General features: G+C 31.6%; 1 protein-coding gene across 1 annotated transcript; it reads left to right on the top strand.

The window, feature by feature from the left end:
- The first annotated feature begins 254 nt into the window (after nt 1-254).
- On the top strand, nt 255-16,181 carry LOC111699029 (protein phosphatase 1 regulatory subunit 12A). Its single transcript, XM_023469564.1, has 9 exons — nt 255-536; nt 1,881-1,979; nt 8,149-8,205; nt 8,707-8,780; nt 8,993-9,077; nt 12,160-12,223; nt 13,661-13,706; nt 14,083-14,118; nt 14,539-16,181. Exons 1-9 carry the CDS (start codon nt 444-446, stop codon nt 15,515-15,517), a joined length of 1,533 nt encoding a protein of 510 aa, XP_023325332.1. The 5' UTR covers nt 255-443; the 3' UTR covers nt 15,518-16,181.
- The last annotated feature ends 1,090 nt before the right edge of the window (nt 16,182-17,271 follow it).

The raw sequence follows: 17,271 nt of genomic DNA, 5'->3' as shown, positions 1-17,271 counted from the left end.
CTTCCTCATCCATCCCATTCTTCTCCTCATCCATCCTTCTTCATCCTATTAAACCCCAGCATCCTGGTGTTTTTTTACAAATTATTTTGTATTTTCAGACATGCAACATTGTAACATCCTTAAGCTAGAGAATAAAATACTAATCGCCGTTAAATTGAAGTGAATTTAAGACATGTTGAATGTTGATGGCGTTAACAGATGTATGAAGTAAACTAATTTTATGCGCAGAATAATTCAAGATAACAATGTAATTTTGGTACGATGAATGAAAGATAGAGGGTTCAAGTATGGAGTGTACAGCTTGTTAAATTCTTAAAAGAGATGGGAGGGGCTGTGGGGGAGGGGGCTGTTCTTTGGGTGGGTGTGGTTTAATTAGATGCTATTTTTACTAATTATAAAGTATGTTTCAGAATCCCTCCGGCCACGAATACAATTAAGATAAAATGTCGCGTCGAGCTAGCGTCTTTGCGCGCCAGAACCCAGGGCGGCGCCGCGTACGATTCCCAGATGAGATCGTCTTCGAAGAGAGCATTAAGGTAAGCGCCATTTTTTATTCTCTACAAAAAATGCGGGAAAAATAAACACAACAAATCTTTTCATGTTAATTCTGATTTGAATATAGCCCATATTACAATTGAAAATGTTATGAAAATACTGCAGTGGGTTGAAAATGATTATGCAGAAACTAGTCTGATCGAACATGAATCTATGCATTTTAAATATTTACAATGAAATGCATACAAATATAGGAATATGAGGATTGAGGACTGCAAAATGAATGAAAATGTTGACAATGTAAAATGTTAATACTACCTCCAATTAAAGTACATTATACTGCGAAATTGTGTTTACGTTAAAGTAGGTCTAAACTACAGGGTCACGCACACAGGATCAGGGGCGGATACAGAATTTAAATGAGGGGGTTGGGAGATTTATTTCGGAACATAAATCCCGATTTAGGAACAAAAAGATATATCTTTCCTGTTTTGTACTAGGTTTTCTTTCCCTCAAGAGCTATTGAGAAGCTATTCGGAAATCTCAGGGGGGTGCAAAGGTCCTGCCGCCCCCCCTGTATCCACCCTTGCACATGATTAGGCTGTATAAAGACTACATGAAACTCTTTAAATATTACGATTCCCAGGTCGAATTAAGTCTTCTGTCTTAAATAAGTCTGTAAATGGCAATTTTAAAATGATTTGCCAAAGAGACAAGTTTACAATTGGAAGGAATCGGAAGAAAAAAGGCAATTTCAATTTGATAATTCGTCTCTTCGAAGTCTCATCCTTTGTGGGTAACCCTCTATTTGATTACAAATAAACAAAAAATAATATTTTACACTTTACACTTTACACTGTATTCAGTAAACTTTCCTACAGTTACACAGTACATTGTACAGTGTACACTTCACTGTACATGTACAGTGTACACTTCACTGTACATGTGCAGTGTACACTTCACTGTACATGTACAGTGTACACTTCACTGTACATGTACAGTGTACACTTCACTGTACATGTGCAGAGCCGTCATGAGCCCTGCCAAATGATCTCCCAGTCTCTGGATTCGCAGATGAGTAATTAAATGACTTGGCGCTACTCCTTTCTTTCAGAATAGATAATGGAAGTAATGTAAAAGAAATTTATAAAACATATTTAATATTTAATAGTTATGTACATTTTTTTTGGATATTCAAGAAAACACTGGATAAATATTGGGAGAATACATATTTTCTTTAAAATATGTTATTTATTCCTTTTATAATACCTACTCTAACGTTTAGGGGTAGCGCCAAGTCATTTTAAGTACTCATCTGCGAATGCAGAGGCTTGGAGACCATTTTGCGGGGCGCATGGCGGCCCTGCACCCCCTTCCTTGTTCAGGAGAGTGACGGGGAAGTGATCATGAAAATGTTACGACGAGCCTCTGTAGATATTGATGTGGACAGAATTAATATGGCAGGGATGACAGCTCTCCATCAGGTGGTCAACTTTAAACTTTATAAACTTTAAACTTTAATCTTCATATTTTTAACTTTAAACTTTAAAACTGCTTTAACTTTAAACTTTTCAAATACCGTGATTTTAGAATTTCAGAATAATATTCTTGTTTTAAATCATGTGAAAATATCAGACCAAACATTTTCAAATCATTTTGATCGAATCAAATGCACTCTCTCGTTCTCGCACCTATATGTTGGCAATGCTATAGTTATATTCATGTATCATATACAATATCATATACAATACATTTATATATATGATATAATAAATATATAACGTATAATACACAAAAGCTTTTCTTGAAATTTAACCCGTCACCCTGTTAAAACAAGATTGTTTTGCCTAAAAAATGCAGTTAAGACAATAGTAGGCTTAGTAACATTTTTTCTTGCAAAATCTCGAGTTCGTTTTTTTTGCCTATCTGATCAGTACATTGTTTAGCATATGCAGAACTAGGACTAGATAGATAGATAGATCTAGGACTGGGCGCATTTTCGTTGGAAAACAAAATCTTCTTTGAAATTAACGAACAAATCTTAAATCATAAAAACGTAAAATGGTTAAATTGATAATTCATAATGAACGTAAATAAAACTTTTTATTAAAATTTTTAACAAAAAATCTCGTATATTTTATGGCTAAATAAAAGTTGATTGAATTAAAGAAAAAAAAACATTTATTTAATGGTAGAACCATGGTAGAACTGATAAACGAAGTTCTATTGAATGATTAATAACAAAAAATCGTTAGTAGCAGCACACAAAAATAGTCGTCAAAAACCAACGTTTCAGTCCGCTTTAAAAGTAAATATTCCGAGCCGGTAATGTCCAGTCTGGACTACCCTGTGTAAAGTCGACCCTGCACGTTTCATGCAACAAATGGAACCTGGCAAGCACCAGTAGTTTAGCTAACCCTATTAAGACTGACGTCTGGTTTACCAAAAATAGACTGGGGGGGGGGGTCCCAGGGATCCCCCTCTATTTCCTTATTCTGATACAAATATATAACATTTGATACACTTTTGGAGAGCCATTGGACTCTACTTTAATAATCTCCAAAATTAATGTATGCAAAATATTTGCAAAATTTTCAAAAAACTAAATTTGTATCCAATTGGAAAATTTAAACTGTGCAAATCATCTTCAAATGCATATGTGCTTTTATCTATGAAAAATTTCTTCGCAAAATTGTGCAAACTGCTTCCTTTTATTTAAGGCTTTCCAAAGAGCTATTAAATGTCAAAATCCAATACCACAATTAGGTCTAAATATAAATTTAGTCTGGTAAAGATGAAATAAAGCTTTCAGGCAGTATGCCTGATGACTCAGGCAGTAGGTATAAAAGCCCGCTTTTTGTCCAAAGTATACGTTAGTTAGAAAATAAAAAACATTTGAACAGTCTCTAACCAAAACTTTTCAAGTTATTTCCAAAAAACGTCAGAGGTTGACATCACCGTTAAAACGTAAACGGATAGCAAAAAAGTATAAAAGTGCCCAGCCCTATTTAGATGTCAGCATGATTGAGGGTTTATAGTTTTCTAGATGCATTTTCCACACCACTGCATTTACTAACTGCATTTCACTCACTCGTAAATTGGCATTAAAGTATTTGAGATTTGAATTTAAATATTCTATATCTAAACGTATTTTAAATATGTTTTATAAGCTTAATCAAGAGTTGAGAGTAAAATTACCTCATAGTGCTTCCTGGTCAGACTTGATCAATCTTAATTAATCTTAATCAAATACAATTTTACATTATTGTGTTGTTGCTTTGATGTGGGATAGTTACTATGGTTTGATGCGGTATAGTTACTATGGTTTGATGTGGGATAATTACTATGGTTTGATGTGGGATAGTTACTATGGTTTGATGTGGGATAGTTACTATGGTTTGATGTGGTATAGTTACTATGGTTTGATGTGGTATAGTTACTATGGTTTGATGTGGGATAGTTACGATGGTTTTGTGTGGGATAGTTACTATGGTTTGGTGTGGGATAGTTACTATGGTTTGGTGTGGTATAGTTACTATGGTTTGGTGTGGTAAAGTTACTGTGGTTTGGTGCGGTATAGTTACAATGGTTTGGTGTGGTATAAGTAACTATGGTTAAGTGGGGCATAGTTACTATGGTTTGGTGTGGTATAGTTGCTATGGTTTGGTGTGGTATAGTTGCTATGGTTTGGTGTGGTATAGTTACTATGGTTTGGTGCGGTAAAGTTACTGCGGTCTGGTGCGGTATAGTTACTATGGTTTGGTGTGGAAAAGTTACTATGGTTTGGTGTAATATAGTTACTATGGTTTGGTGTGGTACAGTTACTATGGTTTGGTGTGGTATAGTTACTATGGTTTGGTGTGGTATAGTTACTATGGTTTGGTGTGGGTTAAATTTTCAATTTATATTCAATCAAATTCTTGAATTTACGCGTGTAAGGGTGATACAAACTATGCATACTGTTTAGATGTTCAGATAGATAGATAGATTGATAAACAGATAAACAGATAGATAGATAGATAGATATAAAGATAGATAGATAGATAGATAGATAGATAGATAGATAGATAGATAGATAGATAGATAGATAGATAGATAGACAGTTAGACAATTTTCATAGATAGATAGATAGATAGATAGATATATAGATATAAAGATAGATAGATAGATAGATAGATAGATAGATAGATAGATAGATAGATAGATAGATAGATAGATAGATAGATAGATAGATAGATAGATATATATATAGACGAATTAATAGATAGATAGATAGACAGTTAGACAATTTTCATAGATAGATAGATAGATAGATAGATATATAGATATAAAGATAGATAGATAGATAGATAGATAGAAAGATAGACAAGGATGGGGCAGGGGTATGAACTATGACCTAGGCTCCGTGGAACATGATTAAACTTCATCGTTTTTAAATAGATGTTCTAGTATTCCAGATTCATGATAGATAGATAGATAAACATATAGATAGACAGGATAGATAGATAAATACATAGAAAGATAGACAGGTAGACAGATAAACAGACAAGACATCTCAAATAATGTTACATATTTACAGTAAGAACAAAAAAAACTGTGGAATAAAAATACGACCTTAAAAAGTAATAAAATGTATTTGTTTGTGTTACAAAGCAAGTAGTTTAACTCGTAACATAAATCATTTATATATTGCAATTGGGTTGTTAACACTGCACATTTGCTGTGTTTCATATTCAATTCAGTAAAAAAAAAGTCTTCTTCCTGTGTTCCTGTGTTCTTGTGTTCCTGTGTTCCTGTGTTAAATTTCTGGTTCTTACTGTATTTATCTAGCTATAATACGTATGAAGTTGTGATCTCTGTTTGTCTGTTTTTTGTTTGTACTATCATAACTCAGGAAACCCAGCACCGATTTGCCTCAACTTTTGATTAGGAAACTCGGGAGAACCATGGGAATGTTCTTAGCTTGGTTTTGTGATTCTAAATTGAGTGGGTCGACTTAAATATAGAAAATTAAATTTTCTGGTAAAATCGTTCAAGTTCGGGTAAATGGCGGGAGTAACTTTCAATAACCTTGGCAGTGCTGGATTACCACTCTAGTATCTATATATAAAGGTATAATCTCTGTTTGTCTATCTGTCTGTTGGTTTGTCCGATCATAACTCAGTTATTTCTGGACCGATTTGCCTTAAATGTCTATTTTGGAACTCATGATACTTTTTTGAGATTCTAAGTTTAATGGGTCGACTTTAAAAGCGAAAATTCAGTTTCCTGGTAAAATCGTCCAAGGGCGGGTAAACGGCGGGAGTCACTTTTGGCAGCGCTAGCTAGGTTCCCAAGCTAGTATATATATACTATGTATAATCAGAATGGTAGATATATAGATAAGATAAGATAAGATAAGATAAAGTTTATTGCTAAAATAAATGTATCTGTATACAGATAGAGTTTACAATCACAAAATTGATGATTATATTAACAGTACAAGTATAAAGCAATTAGGTGGAAAATAGCTCTTGGCTGTTTTGATTATTTTTTCCACCTAATGTTAGTAATAATAACAAAATATTTCAATTAAATAGATTTAAGGAGAACGATTAGAGATCAGGGTGCAAATCTATCATATGCAAAATAGTTAATACACTAATTCGAATAACTAGAGTTTAAAGTAATTTTCTGACATGTACACAACAAATATCAAAGCATATTAAAACATATCTAATTAGTTTTAAATGAATAGCAATTCGGTTTATAACACATTGTCCTATAATTTTCAAAAAGAGAATTTAGTAGTCTATTTTTAAATATACTTAGAGAGTTGCTTCTTTTTAAGTCAAGAGGCAGGTTATTCCACATCTTAAGAAGAGAGCTTGATACTATAGAGATAATACTATATCTGAACAACTGTAGAAAGATAGATAATAAGATATCTAAACAACTGCAGATAGATAGATAATAAGATATCTAGACAACTGTAGAAAGATAGATAATAAGATATCTAGACAACTGTAGATAGGTAGATAATAAGATATCTAGACAACTGTAGATAGATAGATAATAAGATATCTAAACAACTGTAAATAGATAGATAATAGGATATCTAAACAACTGTAGATAGATAGATAATAAGATATCTAAACAACTGTAGATAGATAGATAATAAGATATCTAAACAACTGTATATAGATAGATAATAAGATATCTAGACAACTGTAGATAGACAGATAATAAGATATCTAGACAACTGTAGATAGATAGATAATAAGATATCTAGACAGCTGTAGATAGATAGATAATAAGATATCTAAACAACTGTATATAGATAGATAATAAGATATCTAGACAACTGTAGATAGACAGATAATAAGATATCTAGACAACTGTAGATAGATAGATAATAAGATATCTAAACAACTGTAGATAGATAGATAATTAGATCTCAAATTGACGGGTTTCAGGACATTTTACAAAATTAAAGTCTCATTCAATCTACTCTGAGTTCCTTGGCGGTCTCTTCTTTGAAAATAAAACTCACCCTCTCAAATATATCCAAAGTACTATGAAAAGTTGCAAATATTATAAAGATTGTATTTTAACTCTTTACTCTAAGGTTTTTTTAGAGTGGCGGTAGTTAGCACTCTCTCCNCCCCCCCCCTCCAAGCCAGGTTTGAGTCTGTTTTTTAGTAATTTTTCAATAAACATAAAAATAAATAGTTGAGAAAGATCCAATTTATCCAGCTGGTAACACGATCACATGATGGATTGATTGATTGATTGATATTTCGATATCAAAGATCAATCTATGGCGGGAGATGCATAATTAGCTCCGGGCATTTTCCTCATCCATCTTTATCTGTATATCTTCCTAGTTCTTTAACTATCTATCTATCAGTACCAATATCTAGTCTGCATAATTATCTATCTATCCATCTATCTATCTATCTATCCATCTATCTATATGCCTGGGTAGTATATGAATCAAGGATATTCAGACCCCAGGATTACAACAGTTTAAACACTAGCAGTCAGATATACATCAGTAGATGGACGGTTTTATAGATAGATAGATAGATACATAGATAGATAGATAGATAGATAGGTAGATAAATAGATAGATAGATAGATAGATAGATACATAGATACATAGATAGATAGAAGAAAGCAAGATACTTGTAACACGGCAAACTACAAGGACATCCATTAAAATTCTTTCTTTTTATTTTCAAAATTAGCCGAAGTATGATTGAAGGATGGACCAGCAAGAAAAAAATGAAGAACAAGAAATATTGAAATCTCAAAATATTTCCATCTGAATATTGAAAAATATTGTAAAATTTAAATAAAATAAATTATTAAAGTTAAAATAGATAGAAGGACAGATAGAGGTCACACAGTTGGACCAGCAATGACGCATACATTGGACCTTCTCATTTTGTCTTCTTTATAGTTAGATATTCTATAATATAAAGGACTTCGCTCATATTTATATAATATACCAATTAAGGAAACCTATCAGTACTCTAAGGGTAACATAAACTAAAATTTTTTTTTAATGCTTCCAAATTTGAATTTTTTTCAAAATTCGAAATTTTATTTAAGTTTTACGGGAAACGCCGGGCACTTCAGCTAGTATTTGAATAAAAAAGCTTTGTTCAGGCTGTATTGGATAATAACCTTGTAGTGGTGAGAATTCTTATTCATCATGGAGCACAGGTATATTCATTCATTCATTCATTCATCCTTTATATTAGTTTATTCATTTATTCATTAGCTTATTTATTCATCCTATTAGTTTATACATTTATTATACTAGTTTATTCACTTATTATATTAATTATTCATTTATTATATTAATTATTCATTTATTAAATTAGTTTATTCATTCATTATATTAGTTTATTTATTCATTATATTAGTTTATACATTTATGATATTAGTTTATACATTTATTATATTAGTTAAAATTAAAAATATGAGGTTTTAAATCTTTTTTATTTATTGTCCGTTCAAAAATTTGTTCATTGTGTGTCTTCTTTTCATAAAATAAAAAAAAAATATTTTCAGAACAAATTTGAATAATTGTGTGAATAATTAAACAAAACATTGACTGCAAAGTTGATTAAAAGGATGAAAAGATGATAAACTGTTGAATAAATAATTGATTGATTGAATACTTGATTAATTGATTTATTGATTGAATGATTGATTGATTAGATTGATAAGATGGATCTGGATAGTTGGACCCCTCTTCATGCTGCTGCAGCTAATGGTCATCATCAGATAGCAAAGTATTATCATCTTCATTGTAATCATTACTATAATCAATTTCATTATTATTATTATAAATACTTTTATAATTTTTTCATTATTGTTATTATTATTGTTATCATTTTCATCATTATTGTTATTATCGCTGTTCTTATTATCATATTCTAAAAATTTTAGTATTATTAATCTTTTTATTATTATTATTAACATTATTTTGTTTTTTCTCCCCTAGGTATTTAATATCCCAAGGAGCGAATAAGAATGCAGTTACAGACGAAGGAGAACGGCCCATTGATCTTGTAGACCCTGGAGATCAGGTAGATTTAGGCATTAGAGCATATATTCAGGCAGTAGGGCATAGATTCAGGCAGAAGGACATAGATTCAGGCAGTAGGACATAGATTCAGACAGTAGGACATAGATTCAGACTGTAGGGCATAGATTCAGGCAGTAGGACATAGATTCAGGCAGTAGGGCATAGATTCAGGCAGTAGGGCATAGATTCAGGCATTAGGGCATAGCTTCAGGCAGTAGGACATAAATTCAGGCAGTAGGACATAGATTTAGGCAGTAGGACATAGGTTCAGACAGTATGACATAGATTTAGGCAGTAGGACATAGATTCAGATAGTATGACATAGATTCAGGCAGTAGGACATAGATTCAGGCAGTAGGACATAGATTTAGGACATAGATTCAGGCAGTAGGACATAGATTCAGGCAGTAGGACATAGATTCAAGCAGTAGGACATAGATTCAGGCAGTAGGACATAGATTCAAGCATTAGGACCTAGATTCAGGCATCGGAGGGATGGTAATGAACGGACATTAATTACTCCATTGGAGGGATAGTTATAAGTGATGAAGTAATTAGTGTCCTGAGTGTAATTACCATCTCGCCGATGGAGTATTTAGTGTCCTGAGTGTTGATTACCATCCCTCCGGTAGGGTAATTAGTACATTAATCAGATTGTAAACAGTGCAGTACACAGATAAACAACATTGTAAAAAGGGGCAACCAGTACCCATGGATTAATATTTACTGTAATTGTAAAATGTATAATAAATTAAACAACAGGCATTGGGTCGGATATTATGACAAAAACTCAAGCAGAAGTAGGCATAGATGTAGACAGTAGTGGTCTATAGATTAGCGAAAACTAAAGTTTAGGCGACAATCTAAAACCAACTCAATCAAGTTCAAAAGAAGAAGTGGAGCAGAGCACCCTGAATGTCAAGTTAACCATTAACCATTTATTTNCCTCGTAACCTTTTAATCCAACCTAAAAATAATGATGTAATCGCTATAATAATGAATAGTTTGGGATGAAAAATATACAATCTAATTCAATTACATTATGATAGGCTCCAATCTACAGATTCGGTTCTAGGGACTACTCAAGATTTTCATGAAAAGTGGTTTAATATGTTGTTCATCCAAACGAAAACGTGTTCAGACTCTTTTTTCCATAAAAGTTTTTGCAAATGTCTATCTTGGCATCCTTTATAGTCTGCAATCCTAGCTCTAGATAGATAGGTAGGTTTATATAGTAGATAGATAGAAAGATAGATAGATAGATAGATAGATAGAAAGATAGATAGATAGATAGATAGATAGATAGATAGATAGATAGATAGATAGATAGATAGATAGAAAGATAGATAGATAGATAGATAGATAGAAAGATAGATAGATAGATAGATAGATAGTAGAAGCATATGATAGATAGATAGATAGATAGATAGATAGATACATAGATAGATAGATAGATAGATAGATAGATAGGTAGAAAGATAGATAGATAGATAGATAGATAGATAGATAGATAGATAGATAGATAGATAGATAGATAGATAGATAGATAGATAGATAGTAGAAGCATATGATAGATTACATATTCTAAATTTGGTCTGACAAACTGAATTAAAGAGTTGGTGAGGTAGAAAAACATGAAGAAAACCTAGCTGATAATACCTCCATTGGATTCATAAACAAATAGATAGCTTAGATATCTATAATATAGTGGATATATAATATATAGCTACAATCTAGTAGATATATAATAGGTAACTATAATCTAGTAGATATATAATAAATAGGTACAATCTAGTAGATATATAATATATAGCTATTATCTAGCAAATATATAATAGATAGCTGCAATCTAGTAGATATACAATATATAGCTATAATCTAGTAGATATATAATATATAGCTACAATTTAGTAGATATATAATAGGTAACTATAATCTAGTAGATATATAATAAATAGCTACAATCTAGTAGATATATAATATATAGCTATTATCTAGCAAATATGTAATAGATAGCTGCAATGTAGTAGATATACAATATATAGCTATAATCTAGTAGATATATAATAAATAGCTACAATCTAGCAAATATGTAATAGATAGCTGCAATCTAGTAGATATACAATATATAGCTATAATCTAGTAGATATATAATAAATAGCTACAATCTAGTAGATATATAAAATATAGCTATTATCTAGAAAAAATATATAATAGATAGCTACAATCTAGTAGATATACAATATATAGCTATAATCTAGTAGATATATAATAAATAGCTACAATCTAGTAGATATATAATATATAGCTATTATCTAGCAAATATATAATAGATAGCTACAATCTAGTAGATATACAATATATAGCTAGAATCAAGTAGATATATATAATAGATAGTTATAGAAAGTTACAATCTAGTAGGTATATAATAGATAGCTATTTTATTTTTATTATTGTTCATGGGTTCAGTGTCAGCAGCTGAGATATTGTATTAAGGAACAAATAATGAGCTAAACTTCCTTGCAACAAACCAGAAATATCAGACAGAATCAAAAAAGAAGCCGAGATTAGCACAATTCTGAACCGATAAATAAATAAGAAAAATGAACTGACTAATCCCAAAGTGGGAAAAATTGGAATACTATTAAAATAATATTGTACAAGATTGTAATTATCTTTTATAAAAACCTTTATAAAATTTCAAAAAAATAAATTGTTAATAAAATATAATAGATAGCTACGATAGTTACAATTTAGTAATTATATATAATAGATAGCTATAGATAGTTACAATTTAGTAATTATATATAATATATAGCTATAGATAGTTACAATTTAGTAATTATATATAATAGATAGCTATAGATAGTTACAATTTAGTAATTATATATAATATATAGCTATAGATAGTTACAATTCAGTAATTATATATAATATATAGCTATGAATAGTTACGATTTAAAGCAAAGACTAATGGAGTCTTTACTTTAGATCGTAACTTTCAAATTAGGACCTTTAGTTTACCGTGAACTGTACGATACAAGTTTGACTGGCTCGACATACTACACTTTTCCCATGTTTAGATTTCCCTGGATATTCTATTGGAGGAAGAAGATAGAGGGGAGAGGGATAGGAGAATGTCCATAGGTAATATTTTAGTAAAACACTTTATACCCCCCCCTGGGCCCTAGCCCCCTTCCTCTCACTCAAAAAAATGAGCAACTACAATTAAATTGTGGGTTTAACACTTTTGACTTTCAATTTGCACATCTTTAATTTAATTCTTTGCTAGCTAAAACATAATTAGTGTGAACTCTACTTATTTTCTGTACTCCAAGCCTCCAAGTTTATTTTGTACTTTACCTGGTTTAAAATTAAACTGCATTCTTCTTGAGAAGTTTAATTACTGGACTGACAGCAGTGACAGCAGGATGACAGCTGACAGCTATAGTATTAAGATTGGACTACACCCAACTAAAGATGGGCATTGGTTTCTGGTTTCCTTAAAAAGAATTTTTTGTTCTGTGAAGATTCATCAGAGGTTGGTTCTTTTGGAGTACCGTTAATCTTGAACATTGATCTAAATATACAATTCGGACATTTCGAGGATTAAAGGTTTCCCTGCGGGGAATGACCACCACTGGATATATTGAACAGGATTTAAATCCGTAGGAAGGAGATAAATACTTGATCCTGAGATTCACAAAACAAAAGTTTTAATTTCCGAACAATTAAACAATCTTTTATCTTTCGTTTTGGCCTTATTTTAGAAACTCTTTTAAGAAACCTTAAACCCATGCCAATGCCCATGTCTACTCCCCATCGTCATTTCAATATGTGCAATTCTATTCACAGTGTGCAAATCTTACCAAGGTTTGCAAAAATACATCAGACAAAATGGGCGCAACTTCAGGGTTATTAAGGGGAGGGGGATTTAAAATTTTGTTGGAAAACTGGCATACTGGCTTATTTTAATTTAGAAATAATAAAAAATATTTTCACAATAAAAATATATTTCGTTAAAACATTTCAATTGATTTATTATGGTTGAATTAATTTATGGCCTAATTTGCGGCTACACGCCCGAGTTAATTCATTATTTTCTTGGAAAGAATGGTTGCAAGGCCCGATTTACAACGATACTCAATTAAAACCTAAATATGATCAAAAATGTGTAAGATACCGTCGTTATTCTGACTTGCAAGTGATTATTTCTGTGAGCTTCTCCATTGCCTTTTGTAAACAAGAAATGCAAATAAAAACAAATTTTGCCTACAGTACCTTAAATATGGATGAACAAAATACTGTCATGTTCAATTCACAACTGTACTCTATAAATATCTATTCAAGAAATATTAAGGAAGATATCAATTTACAAAATATGAATATCATCAAACTAAGACTGTGGAGAATCGTTTAAAATAACAGAAACAGCCCATTTAATTTAACGTAAAAAAACTATGGTTATTTAGTTAAACTCGTAAATTAAATAAATTATAAACTTTGCAACAAATTTTAGACTTCAAGATAGAATTTAATTGGAATAAATCTAAAAATTCGATTTTTAAAAATGTATTTTTTCAGCTTTTGAAAGAGGAGAACCTGCTTGGTACAGACGAGAGAGCGTCAGGCTAATAAACATGATTCATCAAAAATGGTTTTTAAACCTAAAAAGATTTTAATTAACATTTCCCCTTTAAATAATCTGATAATCTCATTCAATAGATTCTAATCTTTTAGAATAATTCCAAAAATGTCCAGTTTTAAACAACCTTGTGATTCTTCTCTAGATGATGTGGCACGAAACACCTGAAATTATAAGCTATTTAAGAACATGATTATCTTTTTATCCCGTTATAGGGTTCTAAATTGTTTTGATGCCGGGGTTACGAACTATAGAATTGATTGTTGAATTTATTAGTGTACACGGTAATTAGGCCCCTCATTAGCCAGTAATTACCGGTAATTAATTACCCCAACATATCATGCTTAATATACCAATACAGGGAGGACCTCAGGAGAGAGAGTTTTAATGTTATCAGGTAGGATACAAGGATCATTTTAAAAATATGGAAGGAGGTCAGCCCCTTACCCCCCCCCCCCCCCCCCAAAAAAAAAAAAGAGATTGTAAGCGTAAGATGACTATGCCTGTTTTACTCCTTTATCTGATCAATAATGTGGAAGAAAATGTCGATTTTCTAGGAATTATTGTATTTAATTCTGAAAATTCATTATATATGTTTACCTGCAGTTAAAATGCGCAAGTCACTTTTGCAAAGAAACCACAATTGAAAATAATCGGTTTTCAAAATAATAAACATAGATATCTAATTCACATATGATCTGACAAAGCTTTTAAGGGTACAACGGTTCATCAGGCATTGCTATCTTTTCATGGAGGGTCACTTGAAATTACATGCACAGTCCCTTTAACTAAAATAATAAAATTGCTCATATTTTAGAGGAAGAAAGGGCTCTATGTGGAACCCCAACGCTGTGGACGAGGAGGATGAAGAGGATGAGGAGGATGAAGATGACGAGGATGAGGATAGTTCAGAAGATGCAGAAGATGCTGATTTGAAGGATCAAAATGAATCTTGTTTAAAATCTTCCACTGTTGGGCCGAGCCTCTCCAGTCCGACCAATTTAACGAACACTAACCCTTCTCGTTCTTTGTCTAAAACTCCGGTGAATTTTTCCTTAACTTCAAATAAAAAAGAAAGTTCCTCCAAAGAGAAATTACAGTTTAATGTGACTACGTCCCAGATGGGGAAAATGACTGTGACGACTCCACCTATGGGGAAAAAGAATATTTCCCCCTTGTTGACAAATAAATCCTATTTTGGTTCGGACAGACCGCGGCCATCTTTGATGGAAAAACACGTGTCCAAGAAATCCGCGGAAAGAACCGGTTCTCAGACTTCCTCTGTGTTGGACAGAATCACGCGTTTTTCACAGGAGAAAAAAGATGGCGCTGAAAGCACAAATTCCTCTAAAAAAAGGCAATCAGTAGAGCAGCAGAGTCGGTCTATTTTGCAACAAACTGTTTCTAGATCTTTTAGTCCATCCAGTTCCTTAAAATCTCCAGGGTTGATAAAACCAATCACATCGTTTCCATCCAAATCTGTTAATTCACATTCAACTTCCTCAAGTTTATCTACCCCCTCCTCACCTTTATCTACCAGATTTAAGTTAAATTCAACCACCAACAAAACCAATGCTGGGTCAAAGACCACATTTAGTTCTAACCCACCGGTGTCAATACCTATAGAGCGGTCAAAACCAGTTTTTCACCAGATACCCCGAACAACATTGACCTCCACTCCGTCAAAGTCTTTGAGTTCGTTGACATGCAAGATGGCAAAGACAGCAGTGGAGGATGAGGTTGGGGATTTATTAGAGAGTTGGAGGAAAAAGAGAACAGAGCGCAGAGAACGTTAACACAGTCTTCATTAAAGGGACTGTAAACACACATTTTGATCAGATTAAGGTTTAAAGGGTACCGTTGTAAATCAGACATTGTTATCTTTTTATGAAGGGTTACTTAAACATTACGCTTACAGTCCCTTTACGTTTACAATGCTATATTTTCACTTTACCATAGACATTACTGTAAAACGTAAATTTAGCAGCGCATATGTTATTGTCCAATTTTCACAGGACAAGTTACACGAAGGACATTGTATTCAGAGAATTTACATTTGAATCCTGTGCATGATTAATTTACATGATATGCTGTTATTTGTCTGTACTCTGTACACAGTACAGGGGAAGCTGTACGTACTGTAATGATATTTATTTTTAGAATTTAAAATGTACTTAACGAACAAAATGTTAGAAACATTTCTAATAGTGCACGTAGAGTTAGGATATGAACTGTAAAACAGAAACTACACATATAAATCAAACATTTTCTTTAATAACCAATGTTTTATATTCTCAAAGTGTAGTTCAGCAGCATTTGCATGTATGGATGAAAAGTTTAAAAATTACAATTTAAGAAGATGTTTAAGTTTATTGTTTTTTTTTCATAAGTAGATAAACATCTTGATATTTTCAATCTATCTTTCTATCCCGGTGAAACTATTGTTCTATTCTGTTCAATTCCATTATATTATATTATCTTAAATTCCATTATATTTTTTTTCATTCCATCATATTCTTCAAATTCCATTCCATTCTATTATTTTCCATTCAATTTTTTTCCATTCCATTCTATTCTTTTTCTTTCCGTTCCATCCCATTCGATCTATCATTTTTCATTCCATTCTATTTTATTCTTTTTCATTTCATTTCATTCTGTTCTTCATCGTTCCATTCCATCTAATTCTAATCCATTTTCTATAATTTTGTGAGAAAAATTACCCTTTTAAATTTTCATCGAAAATTTAAAATTATCTGCCCAGAAAGAAAAGATCAATTTGCGCGAAACTAATAATTTTGATTTTACGCCAAATATTAGAAAATCAAATTTATTTGTTTGCATATTAAAAATTCGCATTTTTTAATTTGTTTAATTAGCTAGAGTAAAAGAGGTATAATTTATACGCTGTTGAAGCATTAAAAATTAATGTTTTAATATGATGAAGGATTGTTTTTATTTTTTGGTTTTGCGTTCGAATATAAAAATATTCTCAATCTTAAATCTTTCGCTGTTAAATTAAAAAAAAACGACATAGGTTTTTGCTATATCAGAGAAATGTCAACAATTCAATGTCCAATATTTTTGTACAAGAAGATTCCACATGCTAAACTCAGAATAGCATAAAAAGTGGATTTTGAAACGTTTAAAGCAAAGAAATTTTTCTCTTAAGTCAATATTGCGGGGAAAAATTGGTTTTTATGACGATTAAATTTAATCAGCAGGACTAAATCAAACATCATCTTTTGTTGTTTTAATACAAGAAATCTGTTTATTAATAAACTTTTTGAGCCTTCATTGAACTAACTTTTTAAAAAAAATTACCGTAATCAGCGGCCTCAGGCGACTCCTTAGCTAGATAGTATAGTAGTTTTTGTTTTAATATTTTTATTCTTAAAAGTCCAATTTGTCCTGCTAAAATTGATTTGTTTCTCAAAAGTGTTCACATTTTTATGTTTCCTATAAATCCAGTTGTAGCATTTCAGATTTGAAAAACTCGACCTTCCTTAATGTAAAATTGTACAGATTTATGTACGGTGAACTCTGTATTCTG

The sequence above is a fragment of the Eurytemora carolleeae genome, unplaced genomic scaffold, assembly GCF_000591075.1.
Source record: "Eurytemora carolleeae unplaced genomic scaffold, Eaff_2.0 scaffold340, whole genome shotgun sequence".
NCBI lineage: Eukaryota > Metazoa > Arthropoda > Copepoda > Calanoida > Temoridae > Eurytemora > Eurytemora carolleeae.
Note: the sequence above shows the minus strand (reverse complement) of the source record. Positions and strands in the feature narration are given on the sequence as shown.